Raw genomic sequence first — 21554 nt, 5'->3', positions numbered from 1 at the left:
TCCTGAAGTCCATTACACTAAAGACCCACAACCAAACTAGCCTCATAACGTGAATTAAATAATAACTTGGAGTGCTTCTTTTCAGAGCTTTGTTTTGTGAACCAGTAGGGCAGTTGTTGGCTCTGCCCTAATTTCTGTAGTCAGCTGTAGCAGAATTTAAAGTGCAGAGTCATAGCTATGTTGAGTGTATGTCATGCTAAGTATCTGTGTTCCCCCTCCCCAACAAGATATATGCAGTTATCAGGTTTAAATCAGGATGCATCCTGTTACCAGGTTAACTGTAGAATTCCCTCTGCACAGAATTGCATCTGGCAACTTCACTGTATAGCTTTTGGCAAATGCTGAAGATGCACCTCTTTACCTTGGTCTAAGATGTGTGTTTTCAGGATCCACCCTATTCTTGTGGCTGACATTTGTTTTAATGATTGTTAGTTATGAATTTTAAATTGTTGTAACCTGCCCAGGGACGTACTAGCAACAATAATAACAGTGGTAAAAATACTTGTTGGTGTTTTTGCTTATAAATTGTGAAATCTGTTCTGTTCTGTTACCATGTATGTGTAGTATAAAGCACATGGTATGTGAACTCTCAAAAGACCTGGTTCACACACTTAGCTGTTGATGATTTTTAAATTATTGAATATTTCATGGCTGACAGCTGAATGTATGAACTGAGTTGAGTCTATTAAAAATCATTGTGTCTGAGGCAATGAGACACAAAATATAAACTCTGTAGGGTTGTTTTTGCTGGGCCACTCACACTTGTAAACTTGGCAGTTGCTCAGTTCTGAACATGCACCAGCTCTAAGTTTGACCTCTTGATTTCTAACTGTGCAAACGTTCCAGTACTACAGAACGTGCACATGTGAATAGGACATCACTGACCAATTAAGAGCTATTATAGCTTTCTCATGTGATAGTCCTCACGTGATAAGCCCAGGGAGCTTTATTTTTGTGGGGATCGATAGAATTGAAACACAAGATTCCCCACTGCAGTCTGTCCCAAATTTTGCAGTAATTTATTGACAAATCAATACCTTGAATAACTCACAGGCACATTACAAGTGCAAGATGGATGTAGTTGCCTCCTCATGAAAAAGTTCATTATCACTTCAAGAAAGTGATGGTTTTTTAAGAATTATTTTTAAGAGTTATTTGGAATAGTCTTCCCCCACTGACCAAAAAGGTCAGAATATTAACTTTGGAAAAGTATATGGCGCCATAGACGTGGGGTGTCCTCCTAAGCAAGGGCTGTGATGGATACTAAGGTTTAGGAGAATGGTGAAAGCCACCAGGCGTATTATGTCTCTTAGGCCAGCATTTGATATCTTAACCAGACTTTATTTAAAATGGAAAACTACTAAATGTCATTTGGGGCAGTTGAACTGGATTATTATTATTATTATTATTAGCTTTTCTCACAGAAGTGAACTAAAGCAACTTTCAAACACATCATAAACACTAAAACCAAATTTAAAAAGCACAACCAATGAAAACCTAACCAACGCATCTCTACAGATAAAGGGCTGGTCTTACAGATCCTGTTGCACTAAAATAGGCTGCAAATACTTGAAGCCCTTCAAATTAAAGACCAAAAGCCCTGGTTTTTTTAAAAAATATATTATTTGCTTGGCTCCAGTCTTTGACATTCCGCAGGTACCAGGCACGTTTTGCTACAGGTGCGGGTCCAGTTGAGACTATGGAGATTTCTGGGTGTCAGGTTGGCGACCACCATTTAAAAAACCTCTGCCTTAGTTCATAGTTAATACTATTTCCGTTTCCCCTGTGTGTTACTTCTTCTTGCATACTGGGGACCAGTGGATTGTTGTAAGAGCAAGCTACAATCAAGCAATGTAGTTGAGATCATAGAATCAGATAATTGTAGTGTTGGAAGGGATGCTGAGGGCCATCTAGTCAAACCTTCTGGCGAATAGATACTCCGTTGTGGCAACCGTAACCTAGAGCCCAGGTGCCATTTGGCACCTAACTTATATATCCGATTTTCTAACACTGCTTGGCTCCTAAGGATCGATAAAAATGGCACCATGGGGAGACCACTGAAACGCCCCATTTTTGTGTTGCCCCCTCATTGGAAGCATGGACTATGCCTGATGCTCCAGAATAAGCTTTGAGTAATCTAAAGTAATTGCTGAGTGAACCTTGAACCATCTAAATAAATAATATTGGTAGTTTCAAAACAGCACCGCCAATGGCATTTCCCCCTTCCTGTGCACTTTTAATACACACATACATTATATGGATTTCAAGAGTTCTTTAAGAAATCAGTAGCCTCTTTTACCAGTTAAATTTTGTCCTCATAGCGACCTTGACATGACAACCATTTGTTATTGACAGGAGTCCAGTGAAAGATTAGAAATAAATCTGGGCTAAGTGATTCACTCAACAAGTCATTCATTGATTTTATTTGTATGCTGCTTTCCCACATAAAATTCATTCTCAAAGTGGTTTACAACAAAGGAAACAGGAAAACATTTCAAAACCAAACAATGCAAAAATAATTTCATAATAGCCCAGCAAAACGACACAGTAGCAAATATAATTACATACAGAAAATAACATTTTAGTACTATAAATATAACAAAATTACGTAACGACCAGCATCCAACAGCAAAAATAAAAAGGGAACCTCTCAGGTTTATTGCGTCACAGTGTTCTTGCTTTATCTGATGCTTAAGTGCTTCTATCTAGTGATAACAGGTTTCAACTAGAGGAGAGGAAGAGTCTCTGGGAATTTGTCATGAGAGATTTTAAAAGGAAAAAAAATAACTTCTGTACCTAGAAAACTTGGTTTGTGTCAAATTGTCCAAAACTTTTGAGTTTAAAAACAATCAATCAATCAATAGGGTTTCTACTCACTTTTAATTTTCTTTAGAAAGGCTTTGGATCCCACAGCATTTGCAACTAGGTAAAAGTAAAGGACCCCCGGACGGTTAAGTCCAGTCAAAGGCGACTATGAGTTGTGGCACTCAACTTGCTTTCAGACCAAGGGAGCTGTCCGCAGACAGCTTTTCCGGGTCATGTGGCCAGCATGACTAAATGGATTCTGGCACAACAGAACACCATGGCAAGTACCAGAGCACACGGAAACTCTGTTTACATTACCTTTACCTATTTACCACTACAGTACCTTGAATATGTTTAAGTGTTTTGCATCTCTAGTTGTTACGCTACTGCTGTGAAATCTAAAGAAGAATTCAAAACTACTCTGAATTAGACAGTTTATTGCTTTTTTGTGATCAGAGAAACATTGTATAAAATATGGATGAGTAGCTTCAGCAAAAGAGAGATATAATTTAAATGGAAACCATAATCCAGGGTAAACTGTTTTCTAGATTTGAGTGTATCAGAATGCAAAGCGCTGCAATTATTATTTAGTAAAGTGTTCCTAGAGTGCTGTGATTTCTCCCATTTGCAGTTAGTAATATGTTTTTGTTCATCACTGAAGAGAAAACGGAACATTTCCAGCTTTTGCAACTGAATTACAGTTAGGAAGAAAGAAGTGTTTTGAATTTGTAGACAAATAGAGGGAAATTCATTTCAGATTTTACCACAGCTGTTCACATTGCCTCTTCACTTTAAAGAGCAGGTTGATTTGTAGGCAGTGAGGAATGTGCAGTGAAAACCAGAAAGTACAGCTTAAGCTGCCATGCAGTCATGGCATATATGCATGTCATGCCTCCTGGACTGAAACCCTACAACATCTGGGAAAGCAATATATTTATGTAATGTTTTCGTTGAACTGTTGAAAGCCCACAGATTCAGCAAACTTAAACAGGAGGCACAATGGCTCTGTAGAGCTCTTTCACTCGTACCAATATCTTAAACAAGAAAAATGAACTTGTCTCTCACGTAATTGAAATTTAGGAGAGGAAACAAGATTTGGGCTTGGATTGTGCTCAGCTAAGTTCTGCTTGAGGTAGAGAAAAGGAGGTGGAAAGGCACTTTTGGCTGATTCCTCTTTTCCCCTGAAAATTTGAGGATTAGTGGTGTTGGAGACTACACGGGGAAGAGGGAATCAGATAAAATGGTTACCTTGTGGTGGTGATGGTTCTTAATTAAATATCTTTATTGCCCTTCATCTGAGGATCACAGGGCAGTTTACAATATAAAATGGTTCCTTTGAGAAATGGAAAGAGCCCTTCCCTTTGCAGAGGGAAACGTTTTGTTCTAATCCTTGTAAATGGGAAAGTGGTTGGTAAAAGTGCAACACGCATGGTATGTTAGTTTCAATTTAAGGTAGAAGAATAACTGCCTATGTTGAAGTGCAAGTTCAAGACTTTTAAAATACAACTGTGTAAGACCATTGAAGTGTGCGAGAAACTTCTAACATGGTTCTTATTTCACATCACATTCATTGTATAATAAGTGAACTTATATCTACTTCTGTTTCCTGTTAATCTTTTATTGTTCCTTTCTACTTACAGGTAGGAGGAGACAAAGAGTACATCGTCCACGTTCTCCAATACTGGAAGAAAAAGATGTCCCTTCTCTTGACTTGCCTAAATCCTCAGAGGACTTAATGGTGCCTAATGAGCATATAATGAATGTTATTGCCATCTATGAGGTACTGCGGAACTTTGGCACTGTCTTGCGACTGTCCCCTTTTCGTTTTGAGGACTTCTGTGCTGCTCTGGTAAGCCAGGAGCAGTGTACACTTATGGCAGAGATGCATATAGTGCTTTTAAAAGCTGTTTTACGTGAAGAAGACACTTCAAATACTACCTTTGGACCTGCTGACCTCAAAGATAGCGTTAATTCCACATTGTATTTCATAGACGGGATGACGTGGCCCGAGGTTCTGCGGGTTTATTGTGAGAGTGACAAGGAATATCATCATGTTCTTCCTTTCCAAGAGGCAGATGACTACCCCTATGGACCCGTTGAGAATAAAATTGAAGTCCTGCAGTTTTTAGTGGATCAGTTTCTTACAACAAACATTGCACGCGAGGAATTAATGTCGGAAGGTGTGATACAATACGATGACCATTGTAGAGTTTGTCACAAACTGGGGGATTTGCTTTGCTGTGAAACTTGCTCAGCTGTGTACCACTTGGAGTGTGTGAAACCACCTCTTGAAGAGGTACCTGAGGATGAATGGCAGTGTGAAGTTTGTGTAGCACATAAGGTGCCTGGTGTAACGGACTGTATTGCTGAAATCCAAAAAAATAAACCATACATTCGACATGAACCTATTGGATATGACAGAAACAGGCGGAAATACTGGTTCCTGAACAGGAGGCTTGTTATGTAAGTAAATGTTCTAAGCACAGTAACAATATTGGTGCATGGTGGATTTTCAAGAAGATGGGATTTTCTTTTATATTGGGCCAAAAATGTGTTTTATATCTCCATTCAGTAGAAATTGCACTGCGGGGGGTGAGGGGCCAATGGCGAAATGAAGTGTCCGTCACTGAAAAATACCAGGCTCCTGCTTACAGTGTTTCAAAACAAAAGTTGGGGTTTAGAAACATAAGATCTGGTCTGGCAACAGAAAACTTGTGTTATCCTGTTAGTGTTTGTATTTAATGTTTTTTGAATGAACAAGCTTAACAGCAGTATTACTTTCTTTTTCTCCAAAGTGACAATTTTCTAACCCTGAGAGTACTGCTGAAATTTTAGTATTTTGTGAATCCATTCTTTCCTTCTTATCTTTCTCATAACTTACAAATTCAAGCCTAGGCAGTGACTTCATTTAAATCCAAATGCAACATAGCTGCTATGTTATGACCCAGGTAGTAGAGCTTAGTGTGCAAAGTCATTTTTTGTAGAGGCATGATTGCAGAACCCTGAGATTTAGAATGCATCAGAAAAGATTACAAATTGCTGAATATCAACAAAAGCCCAAGGGCCAGATCACTGATTCTTCTAAGAATAAAATTTTAAATACCGTTTATTTTAAGAGTCTCAGTTGGAAAAAGAAATTGCAACTCTGCTGACACCATTATCAGGCAACTAAGCAGCTTTTGGAGCAATGCAATTCTCACACCTCACACCTGATCTCATAAAACAGCAATTTGAAGTACATAGAAGTCAAATAAAATGAGTAAGAAACCCTGCCTGCCACCTGTGTTTCTTTCTGCAAATGGTGTCAGGCTACCATGGGTGGTGATTCCATCCTGTCTGTAGAGTCATTAATATATTTTTCTGAGGTGATGGTAGGCACTTCAAGGCATTGTAAAAATGCTTTGTCAAGTGCGGGGGTTTTTCCTCATTACCACATGAACTGGAGGTCCCCATCCCTGTTCTAATTCACAGTTTAGTGTAATGTGAATGGACCCAGGCTCTGGGGCTCTCTTGCTCCCCTTCCTCTTTCCCTGCCTCTGGTGTGGCTATGAGGAAATGTTTTTGCTTCCTAATATAGCAGTAAGTTTTATGTACTCGATGGCTGCACGAAACTAAATTCTGTGCAGGCCATCCAAATTATTCTCCAAGAAAAGCTAGATTCTGTAAGATGTATATATTATGCAAATGGACTAAGTTTGTATGATTTCCTTTTAGGTTAAATTAATTTATACTGCATTGACTTCCTATTTTATAAAATCCATGCTGATTTTGCCAGTTGGGGATGGGTAAGAACTCTGAAGTCCCATATTCCCCCCCCCCCAATCTTTGAAAAATCTTACTCTGCCTTTTATGGCTTCTGCAATTTCAGCACCATTGCTTTTATACTTTCAAGAAAGTCTTTTACATGTGGAAACATCACTTTAAAAAAGAAAGAAAGCAGAAGCTTCCTTCTCAGGAAGGTGAATTTTGTGCCCACTACCAAATTCAATGTTTTTTCAGTGGCATAGAGTCCTGAATTTAACTGACTGGTATTTATAATTTGCCAAAACACAAAAAGTTATTTCAGTTTATTATATAAATTGTATTTAATGCAGTAGTAAATTCTCTTCATTTTGAAAGAGCTAAATGACACTCTGTGCTTTCTCAATGCATCTTTCTGTAGTAAAAACTCATATATGAGATCATCAGGCATGAAATCTCAGCTTGTATGAGGATTTCATACTACAGTGGTACCTTGGTTCTCGAACTTAATCCGTTCCGGGAGTCCATTCGACTCCCAAAACAGTTCAAAAACCAAGGTGCAGCTTTCGATTCGCTACAGGAGCTTCCTGCACTCAATCGGAAGCCGTGTCGGACATTCGGCTTCTGAAAAAACGTTTGCAAATTGGAACACTTACTTCTGGGTTTGCAGCGTTCGGGAGCCGATTTGTTCAGGAGCCAAGCTATTCGACAACCAAGGTACCACTGTACTTCATATTTTGAAGAATCAACCGTTGGACCTTTTTTCAGTGCAAAGTTGCTGTCTTTCTCTGTAAACCCACATCCATTTGTAGGCATGTGATCTTACCACTAATGAGTACAGTAAATATCTGTAGAAAGAAAAGATGGCACTCTGGATAAAGCCCTTGTATTTTGATCATTTGAGAGGACGTATCTACTTCTCAAGGAGTTTCCTTTACCGTGAAGATAAAAAACTCCCATTGATTCCTACCAGCTTCATTGTTGGCTTGCAAACAGCCAGTGATCTATTCACCTAGGATGAGCAAAAATTGCCTCTAGGTAACAGGGCAGAGAATTTTTTATGAAACTGAAAAACTTTTCTTTTTTTATTCAAACATCTTACACTGGTACTTGAGAAAAGGCGCACCATTAAAAAAATTGTAAGCAGCATAGCAGAATGGGCTGGTCTTCGATATGGCTCATTATTGCTTGTTTATAAGTCTGCTATAGCAGTATAGTGTTGAATATAGATAATAAAATTTTAGAGAACAACCCTTTACTTTGTTTCCTACAAGCATATGGCTATCATTGATGTCCAAACACAAACTGCATTTAGTCTTAAGAATATGATAGCAAGTAAATTTCAATCCCTGATTTACAAAGCTGACTTATTTTCAATTACTATAGTTAAAGATGAAGTGCAGTTTAGAGTTCAGGTGTAATGCTGAACACTGGCTAATCAAGAAAGCTTCTGATTGCCTCCTCGCATCTGTGCCAGTGAAGAATAATGCGAATCTGAGGTAGACCCAAGGTGGATCTAAACATGGGGGGGAAATGCTATAAATAAGTCAGAAATTAGATCGTTTTAACAAAAGAAAAAAAATCACTATGGAAAACTGTGTTTTAAAATTTCCTGCTCTCTGGCGCCATCTGGTGTTGCATGTTTATAGTGCATTCAATTTGCTGTATCTTTAGTAATGTAGCTGAGTCCCATTTCTGTGTAAAGCCTCAATATCTAAAGATATTCCCTTAAGCCGTGTAAGAGGGGCTTGTTGAAAAATTCATTGGTTTTTTTTTTTACTGAAACAGTGACAGTTCAGTGTCCCTGAGGCTGCCCAGTGGTAAAACTCAAGTGCCTCGTCTTCAAATTTAGGCCAGACTCTTTGGGTGCTCCTGATACTTCTCCTCTTGCTAGACTTCTTTGATATTTTGATTAAGACTGCAGTGTAAATCTTTAAAGAGATAATTACACATACTAAATTTGCAGTGCACGCTAGGGAAATGAACTGGGGGTCTTCCATATCAAAGTCTGAATGGAAAATGCATGTCATCCAACTATTTACTTACTACTGTATATTTTTCTATATGTACTGTATTCCACTTTTCAGACAAATGTTGCCCACCCCCCCAGCTGCTCACATCAGTTAAAAGAGATGGCATTGCCATCAGGTTTGCAGGAACACACAAGGAAAGGGAAATGGGAAAGGTAGGAGAGGGAGGTCAGTTCTCTAATGCCAGAACACAGTGGTGAGCTATAAGTGGGTGTAAGAGGGGGGAGCGCAGGCTGAGCTTCCCTTGCTGGTATTCTTTATTGAGTACTAATGGCCATTTCTTTTTCCTTTGTCTGATAGATAAGGCCAGAGTGTTCTTTTCCTTTACTTCTGCAGTCCCTGGGCAACTGGCAGTTGTTGCTGTGTTTCTCTGGCAGGTAGTGTGTGGGGAGGAAGCTTCTGAAGCCACTTCTTTTCTGGCCAATGAATGAGCTCAGCCTGGTCTTTCCCTGCCGTGATGTAGATGAAACAGCCTCTCAGGAGCCTTGGTCCCTTGTGCTGGTTTCAGCTCTCCAGTCCCTGGGTTGACTCCATACTTGCTACAGGGACATGGGTGGCGCTGTGGTCTAAACCACTGAGCCTCTTGAGCTTGCCGATCAGAAGGTTGGCAGTTCGAATCTGCGTGGTGGGGTGAGCTCCCATTGCTCTGTCCCAGCTCCTGCCAACCTAGCAGTTCGAAAGCACACCGGTGCAAGTAGATAAATAGGTACCACTGTGGCAGGAAGGTAAACGGCATTTCTGTGCACTCTGGCTTCCCATCACGGTGTTCCGTTGTGCCAGAAGCGATGTAGTCATGCTGGCCTCGTGACCCAGAAAGCTGTCTGTAGATAAACACCCGCTCCCTCAGCCTGAAAAGCGAGATGAGTGGAGCACCCCATAGTCTACTTAACCGTCCAGGGGTCCTTTGCCTTTACCTTTACCTTTACAATACTTGCTATGCCAACTGGTTCAGCAAAAACTACTTTTTTGTGTAGAACATACGCTGCCACCTTGCACCAGATCAGAGCATTAGTCCATCTTGCACCCAGCATTGTCTGTTTTGAGGGGCAGTGGGTCTCCAGAGTCTCAGGGAAATGGCTTTCCCATCTAAACCTGCTGCCTGATCATTTTTAACTTTCAGTTGAGCCTGAGACCCTCTACATGTGAAGCATGCACTCTGCCACTGAACCCCTGGGCTCCATACCAATTGCACCAGGCAGTCATGCAGACATCTAGATACATGACAAAGAAGTAGACACTTTAATTCATAAGACTTCATTGTTTGCAGTAGGACATGTTGTAGGCTGAGGTGTGCAAGAACTTAAATGCAATTTTGTATGCAACATTAGGATTAAAGCCATTGCATATAGTATTTCATAGCTTGTTCTTCCAAGTTTCAGACAGGGTGGAGCAAAGCAGAAGTGATTGAGCCATGTGCAGTAACATATTGGTCATTCATAGTAAAGTGGGGTTTGTTGCTTATCATGATGTGTGAACAGAGCCTATGTGCAGCCACATTGGATGTGTTATATCTTCTCCCAGGTCTCCTCCACTCCCTCCATCCTCTTCCCCACCTTAAGGGCTTTTCTTTAATATTCTTTCATCTTTACTCTCATCTCGTTGTACATACATTTGTTACTTGCTTCTTGGATTTATAAAAAGAAGCAAAGGTCATATAATACTATTAAATTTTAAAAGTGAATTATTTCCGCAATGCATAGTGTGGATTTGTTAAAGTGGCAAAGCATTATTTTTTCAGACCATATCTTTTAATTCTTGCTTTGGAGCACCCCCAAAGCTCAGCACGATATCGAAAATAAGAGAATGGGCAGGGTCAGTCATGACAGCAGATTTCTTCTGACTACCAAGATTGGCTAAATGTGATGTAAAGTAATAATGCCTGTACCCAAAGTGCTTGCCCTCCACTTAATGATTCTGATATGTGTGAAATAGACAGTCACCATATTTGTGTGAAATAGAGTCAGCATATTTTTGCTATACAGTTCCAAGTCATCAATAATTGGACCAGATTAACTGGTTGTACAGGACTCCATGGTGAATAAAACCTATGTTGAGATTTTTCTTAGGTGAGAAGCCACAGAACATCCTGGAAGAAATAATCATTTCTTCGAATGATTCAGTGTCTAATTTTTGAAATTATCATTGAAAATTCCTTTTGTATGGGAATGTCATAATACTTTATAGTACGGTATGGTAACGAAACATATTATTTGTGTATTGGAAAGGGAAGAAAAGGTTTGTGTTTTGTGATAATACAATTTTTAAATGTGGCAACTCATATTATGCAGTTGAATTATGGAAGAATTGAATTATGTTATCATAACATTTTTTAGAGTTTGGTAATAGCTGTTTGTGGTAAACTAAAAATACATGCTCAACAGTGAACTTATGATATGAACTCAGTTATTCTTTTCATTCCTGTTTCTTTCCCAGTATATACATATGTTTCATTGCCATTTGTCTCATAAACAATTATTCTAATACTGTCACAGAGAGGAAGATTCAGAGTGTGAGAAAGATAAGAAAATCTGGTACTATAGCACAAAAGTCCAGCTGGCAGAATTAATTGAATGCCTTGACAAAGATTACTGGGAAGCTGATATCTGCAAAACTCTGGAAGAAATGCGTGAAGAAATACATCGGCATATGGATATAACGGAGGACCTTACCAATAAAGCACGGGGTAGCAACAAATCTTTTCTTGCTGCAGCAAATGGTAAGAATCTACAAAACTAATCCTGAATTGCTAACAGCACAGAATGGATTATCGAGCGCATTTTGAATTTCTACTTCATTGACGTGTATTCTAGTGAAGAAAGGTTTATGAGGAAAAGGGCATGTCTGTTAAAATTGGGAAGGCCAAGTTCCATGGACTGCATTTATAGTGCCACTGGAATACATATAGCCTTTAGGTACATTTGAGAAGGTTCGATTAAACCTGTTAGGCCTTACAGATTTTTTTCAGGGAAATGGGCAAGCATTGGTCCAGGGCTACCCTTGTTGCTGCCCCAGAAAAAGCGCTAACCTATGCAGACTTTGTTTAATAGTGCAAAAAACCCGAGAAACTGCAGGAGATCTATATACAGAAGGATGTGAGCAGAAGGTGACTTCTCTGCTCTTTTCAGGAGGAAACAAATTGAATGGTGTTGGCTGTGGAACTCTGTGTGTGTGGGGGGGGGGTGTATTTAAAGATAAAATGGTATATTTTTGCTCTTAAGCAAAAGATAAAATGTGATTCTTCCTCTAACACCTGTAGTCTATAGAGCTCTTCCTGATGACTTTAAGCTTGTCTTTTTCACTCCTAAATATAGCTAGCTATAGTGTGCCTTTGAAAAATAGTCACCAGTATAGTGTTTGTCCGTTATGAGTTTCCTTAGTTGATCATAATACCTAGTGGCATTTACAAAACCTCCACTGCTTTATAGAAGAAATAATACTTCAGTCTTAAGTGGGTCAGTATGGGCAAGACCAACTGCTCCATACTTTTTATTCACAACCATCCCTTCTTGGCAGTGTTCTATTTTGTAACAGCCATAGCAAATTTTTGTTTCTTTGCAAACGGTTGGATTACTGGCTACATCTAGGCTGGGTGCCTTAAAACAGGGCAACAACTGGAGACATAAACTGAGGACCCTATTTTGCAGTGAGCATCCTTTTGCTTTTGGAGAAATCTGCCTTTTGGAAGAGCGCAGCTTTCTTCTCAAGTCTGCACTTGTTTCAAACCAAATGCATTTCTTGGTGGCACTGGGATCTGAGTCTAGTTCTAGAGCACTGAAAATATTGCAGCGGATAAATAAATGAGGGCAGGAGCAGGTCAGATTGATTATCATCCTTTTTGGAAGAGTTGCTAACTTGAGGTTTCCATAATCCCACAGCTCAGCCTTATTTTTCAGTCTTTGCATGTTTGGAGCCAGATTAATGTCCAGGAGCCACAGATTTGTAGATCTGTTAGGTTACCATATATGCATGTTATCAAAACTTCAATTAATCTGCAGAATCAATAGCAATTAATGCATGTTCTCTGACATTGCTTATAGAGTTGTAGATTATCCATATTGACTGAGTGATGTACAGTGGTGCCTCGCAAGACGAAATTAATTCGTTCCGCAAGTCTCTTCGTCTTGCGAGTTTTTCGTCTTGCGATGCACGGTTTTCCATAGGAATGCATTGAAAATCAATTAATGCGTTCCTATGGAAATCGCCTTCCCCCGACCTCTTCTGGCAGGCGGCATTTTAAAATCGCCCGGGACAGCCGAGGACTTCTCCGCTGTCCGGGCGATTTAAAAGCCCCTGGGAAGGCAAGCAGGGGGGACAAAGACTTTTGCCCCCCGCCTGCCTTCAGAAGAGGTCCAGGACAGGCTTCGCGGACCTCTCCGCAAGCAGCGGGAGCGCTCCTTGCGGAGAGTTGCCAGCGCGCCCAGGCTTCGCGGCCCCGCCGCCCGGCTTCGGGACATCGTTCCGATGCCAGGCGGCGGGGGGAGGCTTTCTCGCCCCGCCGCCCGGCATCGGGACGATGCCCCGAAGCCGGGCGGCGGGGGGAGGCTTTCCCGCCCCGAAGCCGGGCGGCGGGGGGAGGCTTTCCCGCCCCGAAGCCGGGCGGCGGGGGGAGGCTTTCCTGCCCCGAAGCCGGGCGGCGGGGGGAGGCGTTCCCGCCCCGCCGCTCGGCTTCGGGACATCGTTCCGATGCCGGGCGGCGGAGGGAGACTTTCCCGCCTCGCCGCCCGGCATCGGGGCATCGTTCCGATGCCGGGCGGCGGGGGGAGACTTTCCCGCCTCGCCGCCCGGCATCGGGGCATCGTTCCGATGCCGGGCGGCGGGGGGAGACTTTCCCGCCCCGCCGCTCGGCTTCGGGACATCGTTCCGATGCCGGGTGGCGGGGGGAGGCGTTCCCGCCTCGCCGCCCGGCATCGGGGCATCCTTCCGAAGCCCGGCGGTGGGAGGAGGTGTCCCCGCCCCGCCGCCAGGCTTCGGAGGAGGTCCGAGGACAGCGGGGAAGACGAGCTGCGCTTCCCCACTGTCCCGGAGATTTCCCTATGGGCTGTCGTCTTGCGAAGCAAGCCCATAGGGAAATTCGTCTTGCGAAGCGCCTCCAAAACGGAAAACCCTTTCGTCTAGCGGGTTTTCCGTCTTGCGAGGCGTTCGTCTTGCGGGGCACCACTGTACACAAAATTCCATTCAGTTTGCAATCCCTGCCATTTTTGAGACTATGTATACAGGTAACTTGCAATTTACGTGCATTTAACTTGTGCATATTCAACTTTACACATTTGGCCAAAAAAGGGGGTTCTGAGGGTCCAGGGAAGAAAAACTTTGGCAATCCCGTCCGCCATTGCACCCAGTGTGTTTTGACTATACAAGATTTTGGTGTTCCATATTATCCCTGGAACATAACCCCGATGTAAATTGAGAGTCGCCTGTATCAACTTGTAATCCACCTGTTAAATGACTTTTTAAAAATTACATGTGCAAACAGTACTTCACAAATGTCAGTTGCACTGTGGACCATGTATTCACTTGTTAGATGGGTCTGTCAGGGGTTAAAATGGATACTTGTGGAGCCCCTAGTCTTTGAACTAGGTGTCTATTGTCCATTTTTTGCTTTAGAAGAGATTCTGGAAGCAATCAGAGCCAGAAAGGGGGAAATACCAGAAGATAAAAGCTCAATAGCTGATGAAACGGAAACGGAAAAGGCTAGTGTTGAGAATAAAGACAGTACAGATACTGATAATGGCAAAGAGGAACTTTCGAACCAACTGCTGGATGTAAACAAAGAAACGCCACCAGATGAAAGTTCTGAAAAAGGAAGAAAGGAAGGTAAAGACGACACTTGCGAAATTAACATATTTTCTGCAGTAGTGTTTACTCCAGTGTATTTCATTTTAATAGCATTTGTTATTGTATCTTTTGGTCTGTCAACAATTTCAGTTTTAGACAGACATTCTTCTCATCACAGAATCAGCTCTCATTCCCCAGTGACATAGTCCAAGCAGTTTTCACAAACTTTCATTTCAGTGTAGGTAAAACTTGGCATCTTGGTATAAGCCAGTTTTTAAAACACCTGTTGCACTTTGTTACCCATTCGTTACTGTAGAGCAAACAGATGCTATAGATAAAAGCAACTCCGTGACATCAGCTGTTGGAGGCAACAGCGTAGATCCTCCTGCTGGAGAGTCTAGTACTTCTGAAGGAAAGAGTGCAGTCGGAAATGAGTCAGAAATCCTGGATGATAATGAGGCGAACAAGAAGCTGGTGACATCAGAGGCCCTCAAGAATGTCTCAGGTACAGAAAAATGCCTCTGTAATTTAGAGGATCATAACAGTTATGTAAATGGAAATCGCCTAAAACCACTTACAGTGTATGCTATTTGTGCTGCTTGTTTGCACTGCCATCCCTGACACTCTGATACAGTATGTTTGTCTTCAACTGAATTAATAGTATCCCAGATTTAATGTGGATAGACTTGTGTTGCTGCATCCTTCAAATATTTGGGATTACAGTGGTACCTCAGGTTACATACACTTCAGGTTACATACGCTTCAGGTTACAGACTTCGCTAACCCAGAAATAGTGCTTCAGGTTAAGAACTTTGCTTCAGGATGAGAACAGAAATTGTGTGGTGGCGGCAGTAGGAGGCCCAATTAGCTAAAATGGTGCTTCAGGTTAAGAACAGTTTCAGGTTAAGAACGGACCTCCGGAACAAATTAAGTACTTAACCTGAGGTACCACTGTACCACTGTATTTATTTCAGCCGAAGCCGTTATGAATGATAAAATACATAAAACAGAATGAAAGCAGAATAAAATGCATGACATGGTTAAAATAATTATTAAAATCAGGCATCCTGCCCGATAAGAGTTTGATCCCCCAAAGAATTTAACTTATCCCCACAAACTTTTCTCCTTAAAATTTCTGCTCTAAAGGCAAAACAGGCCACTTTTTGTGAGGTGTAAGGAGACTTGTTCCCTAATAAAAAGTTTATCACATACTCATCTCAATCTCCCAACTGGGAGATTTAAATCTTTGTTCTTGCGTCCTCGTAGATTGGGCATACCAGTAAGTAGTAGAGTAAGTCTTCAGGCACATTACCTCCACATGGGCAAACACTTTCTTCATAGGGGAATTTGAAATTATGTTTCGCATGGATTTGCACTGTGTTTATTTTTAGAACTCCCAGAATGCATTGGCTCATATTTTAGTGTGGTATCCAAAGGAGTGAGAGCCTCTTGGGCGGCAGAGCATGATCCCATGGATGCCATGTTGGGGACACCCAACGGTAAAAAATACCTGGTGTAATGGCCGAGATTGTAGAGTATGCAGACAGAAATGAATGTGAATAGATCAGAATCAGTGTCATTGATCTCATGCATGTGAACCTCTTTCGGAAAGGTTTGAAGAATGTGTAAATAGGGGGAAAGCATCATTGTATAGAAATGACGGCAATATATTATTTTTATATGATAGATATAAAGACCAATTGGGAAACTATGCCTCTAGGGTGCTATTCCACGACTGCAGAAGTTGTGAATACCACAGCAATATGTACAGGCTTATTTGCATGGATGTTTCTTGCCCAGCTAGCAGCCTCAGCAGCTTGTTGTGAACCTGTTAGGAGTTGTTTTGTTGCCCAGTGATCTGAGAATTTACTGCCTTGAATAATGTGGTATCATCTTCAGTGCTGGCCATCTTGATATTTCATCCTTGATTTCAGGTGACTCATGATAAGATTGATAGCAATGATTCAAAAATAATTGCCCCTCTTTTAGTGCTGTTCATAATTAAAATACTTTTGTTTATTCCTTCCTATCCTCTTACTCATGTCTGCTACGTATTCCTTTTGTGCATTAGAGACTGTCTTCAGTAATCCTCTCTGTAAGCTCTCCCACCTAACCAAAATATACAGCTCCCTTTATGTAAAACATGTATCTGGGAAAAGTTGTAGTCCAACCCTCTTCCCATGTAATCGTTTCAGTGTTCAAAGGTTGTGTTTTTTTAATGTGGGTGTGCATACAAATTCAACCTTTCTTCTTCTCCCACTCCCCAATGGGATTTTTCAGAATGTAATTTGGTTATTAATCATGTTTGCTAAATGCAGGAATAACAATGTGCTTAACTGTTGAGCTAAAATAAGAAATATAGTGGCTTTCTTTATAGAAGAAGGTGCACGTAATTAAAATATATACAACACCTGTTGACTTAAATTCAGAAAGAAATTATCATTTATATTTTCATACTATTGATGTTTCAGCACCTTTTGATTTCAAGATGTTCATCTTGCATTTTAAAGTGCCCTTCAGGTAATACTACGTACATAAATAGTTCCTATCTTTCACAGATGAAACAACTAAGATGGTTCCCAGCCTGAACGTTGGTTCTTCCACTGAAGCACTTTTGTCTGATCCAGAAAACAGCTGTAGCAATGTACTAAATTCCATGCAGGATGAATCAATGAAGGCTTCTGATGAAGTGGAAAATATTGAAGGAGGATCCCAGAGCTCAGAGGAGCTAGGTAAAAATAAAGCAGTCTGTCTTTAGAGTAGCTCAGGCATAGGCAAACTCGACCCTCCAGATGTTTTGAGACTACAATTCCCATCATCCCTGACCTCTGGTCCTGTTAGCTAAGGATGATGGGGTTGTAGTCCCAAAACATCTGGAGGGCCGAGTTTGCCTATGCCTGGAGTAGCTGATTGCTGCTCCTAAAATGACACATTTCAGCAATATCTGTACTAATTGGCCTTTCTGTCTCCTGTTTAAGTGGGTGGTTTGTTTTGGTTTTTGACAGGGGATAGATCTAACAGTGAACGAAGTGAATCTCCAAACACTGGAAGAGGCACGCCGGGTTCAACACGAATGGTCACCAGGTTACGAAATCCGGATAGCAAACTCAGCCAGCTGAAAAGTCAGCAAGTTGCTGCTGCTGCACATGAAGCAAATAAGCTATTTAAAGAAGGCAAAGAGGTTTGTGTTAATTTTGCAGACTTTTTACTGCAGAAATACTCCTGTTCACGGAAAGCAAAATGAAGGTGGTCACCTGGTGGTTTCTACTGGGTGGCGAAAACTAACAGCACAATCTTATTCATGGCTATTCAAAAGTCAGCTCTATTGATTTTAACACAACCACTCCTGGGTATAAGTAGAGTTTGTTTCTTTAGGAAAATCAACTTTGAAGACAAGTTTATCCTTAGCCTAAGTTCTTACAGTCAGAGCCTATTTCATCCTGTGCACGTATTTATAGATTAAGAGCTGCATTTTCTAATCCTCGACATTACATTCCCTAAAGATAACAGGGATTGGGCTAACACTAAAATCTAAGACCAAAGATTGTAATTTTTAAAAATTTGTGTGCATTTTGTTTTTTATTTCAATAAGGTCCTTGTGGTTAATTCCCAAGGAGAAATCTCCCGACTGAACACGAAGAAAGAAATAGTGATGAAAGGAAACATCAGCAATTATTTCAAACTAGGCCAAGAAGGGAAGTACCGTGTGTACCACAATCAGTATGCCACCAATTCTTTTGCTTTGAACAAGCATCAACACCGGGAAGATCATGACAAGAGGCGACACCTCTCTCACAAATTTTGTCTGAGTCCTGCTGGAGAGTTCAAATGGAATGGCTCTGTCCACGGGTCAAAGGTTCTCACGATATCCACCCTGAGATTAACAATAATTCAGCTAGAGAACAACATCCCATCCTCATTCCTTCACCCCAACTGGGCTTCCCACAGGTGAATATAGTTGTGATTTTCATCATTTTTAATGCAGTGGTTTTTAAAATTATATAGGTTGAATCCAGACTTTCTCCTGTATGAACCATTTGTGCAGGAACCTGCAAAAGAGCTTCCCTACTGGCGGAAGCAGTGGGGGGAGCGGCACAATAGTTTTTACCTATTGCTCGTTTCCCTCAGGAACACTTTCCATGCTGTCTGCAGGCTTTTCAGGGGCACAGGTTGCTACGTCGGAAGCTGGAATTTGCTAAATAAATAAATAAATGCCCTGCTCCCTTTTTCTGAGCATAAGTTAGTATACAGCTTGTAAGTTAGTATAAGTTAAGCACCATCAACTTGCAGGGTAGCTGAAGAAGATGAGTTGTTGACAGGGTGGAAATGGAAAAAAAGAAGGGAAATTGATGTAGTTGTCTCAGTTGCATGCACTTAGGCTTTGTTGCAGGCTGAATTACAGTGGTACCTCGGGTTACATACGCTTCAGGTTACAGACTCCGCTAACCCAGAAATAGTGCTTCAGGTTAAGAGCTTTGCTTCAGGATGAGAACAGAAATCGGGCTCCGGCAACGCGGCAGCAGCAGGAGGCCCCATTAGCTAAAGTGTGCTTCAGGTTAAGAACAGTTTCAGGTTAAGTACGGACCTCCAGAACGAATTAAGTACTTAACCCGAGGTCCCACTGTATAGCACAAATAATTTGCTATATCCCCATAGCACAAATAATTTGCTTTATCCTCATAGAAACACTTTGAGGAGGGATTTTAATGAAGAGAGATAGTGTTTTATAATAGATAATTTATACCTCGCCCATCTGGCTGGGTTTCCCCTGCCACTCTGGGCAGTTTTGTTTTAAAGTATGCTATTGACGTAGCATTTATCCTACTGTATGCAGCAAATGCTGATAATATTTTTGTCACCTGTAGGTCTAATTGGATCAAGGCTGTGCAGATGTGTAGTAAACCTAGAGAATTTGCATTGGCTTTAGCTATATTGGAATGTGCAATCAAGCCAGTTGTCATGCTGCCAATCTGGAGGGAGTCCTTGGGACACACCAGGTAAGATGTCTGAATGAGTGAAAAACATAAGTCTACATTAAAATATGTGCAAGTACTGTACTGGAGAATTTTAACACCATTTTAGCACTGAAAATTAACGGGCACAATTTTTGCAATATGTTCGCCACCTGGAAGTTGCCTCATGTCAGTTAATCTCAGCAATGGAAAAACTACTTTGAAAGTTCAACAACAGTGTACTTTAAATGCTCTTGACTCAACTGCATTCGCTGTTTGTACAGCAGCATGCAGCTGTTTGTGTATTTGTAGTATAACTGGCCCAAAAGAATGTGTATCTTGCGATTAGGTTGCGCAGAATGACAGCTATTGAAAGAGAAGAAAAGGAAAAAGTGAAAAAGAAGGAAAGAAAACAAGAGGAAGAAGAAACCATGCAGCAAGCAACATGGGTGAAATACACATTTCCTATCAAACATCAGGTACAGTTTCTGCATAGTAATCTTAAGTATATGTTTTTAGCAGATTTCTGCTCTTCCTTTATTAAATTTAAAAGGCTGTATGGGGTGGGGTGGGGGTTTTTTTAACATGGAGAGTAATAGGATCGATGAAAAGAGAGAACTTGAGACTGATTTGTGTCTTGGCCATTGTTTAATTGGATATTAATCCATGATGGGTTGTAATCTTACTCAGGTGATAGAAGAGAGATTTCACCAAACATCTTTGATACTGTATGTGCATAGGATGTGATTTACATATCCCAGTTCCAAGTATAAGAGAAATTTGAGACAGGTCAAGATCCCATGTACTCCATCTATTCAATGAAGATGATTTCCTTTTCCTTCTAGCCCCATGACAAAAAAGCCTAAAAACAAAATATAGTAGCATTTGTCTATTAAGAGTTATCCATAACAATCACTAAGAAGTCTATGTGGAACCCTTTGATAAGCCCTTCTAAAAAAAAAAAAAAGGCCTGATTAGCTGCATAGATGCACCCCTAGTATTCTTTGTGTGGAAATCGTGGTTCTAGGAACCCAACTGGTCATGGCAAATCTGCATCCCTAAAATGTTGTTGCTTTTCTATGTGCATTACTGTTGGGAGCAGAGGCTAGTTCCAGTAGTGTGCTCAGTCCTTTTTCATGCATTTATGTTGCAGATCTGTGTTGTAGCCACAGTTTAAGCAGTTTCTTGCAGCATTTGTTGAAAAGCCATCTTTTATTTTTGTAATTGAATATAAGCTTTTAAAGTAAATTTATTATTTTAAAATGTGTCTGTGATGCTTTACAGGTTTGGAAACAAAAAGGAGAAGAATATAGAGTAACAGGGTATGGTGGATGGATCTGGATTAGTAAAACTCATGTTCATAGATTTGTACCAAGATTACCAGGAAATACTAATGTCAATTACAGGAAATTACTACCAGGTGAGTGTAAAATATCTTTGCTTTGAAATAATTTTTACTGTTAGTTACTGCATCATAAACAAGCCTTCTCAGCACTATAGTCAAACCTCAGTTCTCGAACAGCTCCGTTTTTTAACGTTTTGGGATACTCAAATGCATTCATGTATTTCTTCATTCTAAGTTTTGAGTATTCTATTGTAAGAATTTTGTCTTTTTAATTACAGTTATATTTCTGAGTTCAAAATGCTGTGTTTTGGTGCAAGAATCAATACATTTGAATACTTTCGTTACACACCGTAACTTAATTCTCTCTTTAATCCATGCACCCTGAGAGCTTGAAAAGGTGGCATAGAAATCTTATAATTAAATATACGTGTCCTTTTTTAACCAGCAAAAAGTGAAACTACTACCATCCCAGAAAAACAGCGTGAACTGGATAAAAGGAAAACTCCAGCAAAAGTGAAGGTCGAGCATGGTTCTTCGAAAGAAAAGATAAAATATTTCCGTGAGCCACACAAGAAGGACCAAAAAGAAACTGAAAATTCCGAGACCACAAAGAGAGCTCAAACCAAGGAAGAACATGAACCGCATGAAGAAAAATCTGAAATCAAACATTTTGAAAAATCAGATCATGCAAAAGAAGGTATTAAGCATTTAAGGCATATGGGTGGGTGGGTGAGTATTTAGGTTTACACAGATTAATTCTGTTTAGCAGAATGTATGTGTGCTTATGTAAATCTGAGAACAATCGGGGGGGGGCATTAAAAAAAAATCTGAAACTGTGGATGTCGGATACTAAAGTCCCGTTGACACATTCACCTGCATACATATGGAAGCCACTTCCCATTGCTG

The 21554-nt window shown here is 40.7% G+C and overlaps 1 protein-coding gene across 11 annotated transcripts in view; it reads left to right on the top strand.

Moving 5' to 3' along the window:
- Positions 1 to 21554, top strand: part of BPTF (bromodomain PHD finger transcription factor) — a 64349-nt gene that overhangs the window by 8387 nt on the left and 34408 nt on the right. For 8 of the 11 annotated variants that reach the window (XM_081849463.1, XM_081849462.1, XM_081849467.1 and 5 more), the window contains exons 2-12: positions 4446 to 5268; positions 11069 to 11292; positions 14181 to 14390; positions 14668 to 14856; positions 16910 to 17083; positions 17330 to 17532; positions 17944 to 18299; positions 19217 to 19348; positions 19653 to 19782; positions 20588 to 20723; positions 21094 to 21345. In XM_081849463.1, the coding sequence (XP_081705589.1) occupies positions 4446 to 5268; positions 11069 to 11292; positions 14181 to 14390; positions 14668 to 14856; positions 16910 to 17083; positions 17330 to 17532; positions 17944 to 18299; positions 19217 to 19348; positions 19653 to 19782; positions 20588 to 20723; positions 21094 to 21345 (2829 nt within the window). The remainder of the gene's footprint in view (positions 1 to 4445; positions 5269 to 11068; positions 11293 to 14180; positions 14391 to 14667; positions 14857 to 16909; positions 17084 to 17329; positions 17533 to 17943; positions 18300 to 19216; positions 19349 to 19652; positions 19783 to 20587; positions 20724 to 21093; positions 21346 to 21554) is intronic. The other 3 variants (XM_081849468.1, XM_081849465.1, XM_081849471.1) reach the window with 2 other exon arrangements.

Source organism: Podarcis erhardii (assembly GCF_964252035.2).
Source record: "Podarcis erhardii genome assembly, chromosome: 2".
Lineage (NCBI taxonomy): Eukaryota > Metazoa > Chordata > Lepidosauria > Squamata > Lacertidae > Podarcis > Podarcis erhardii.
The sequence above is the reverse complement of the archived record's forward strand: the minus strand, read 5'-3'. Positions and strand labels throughout refer to the sequence as shown.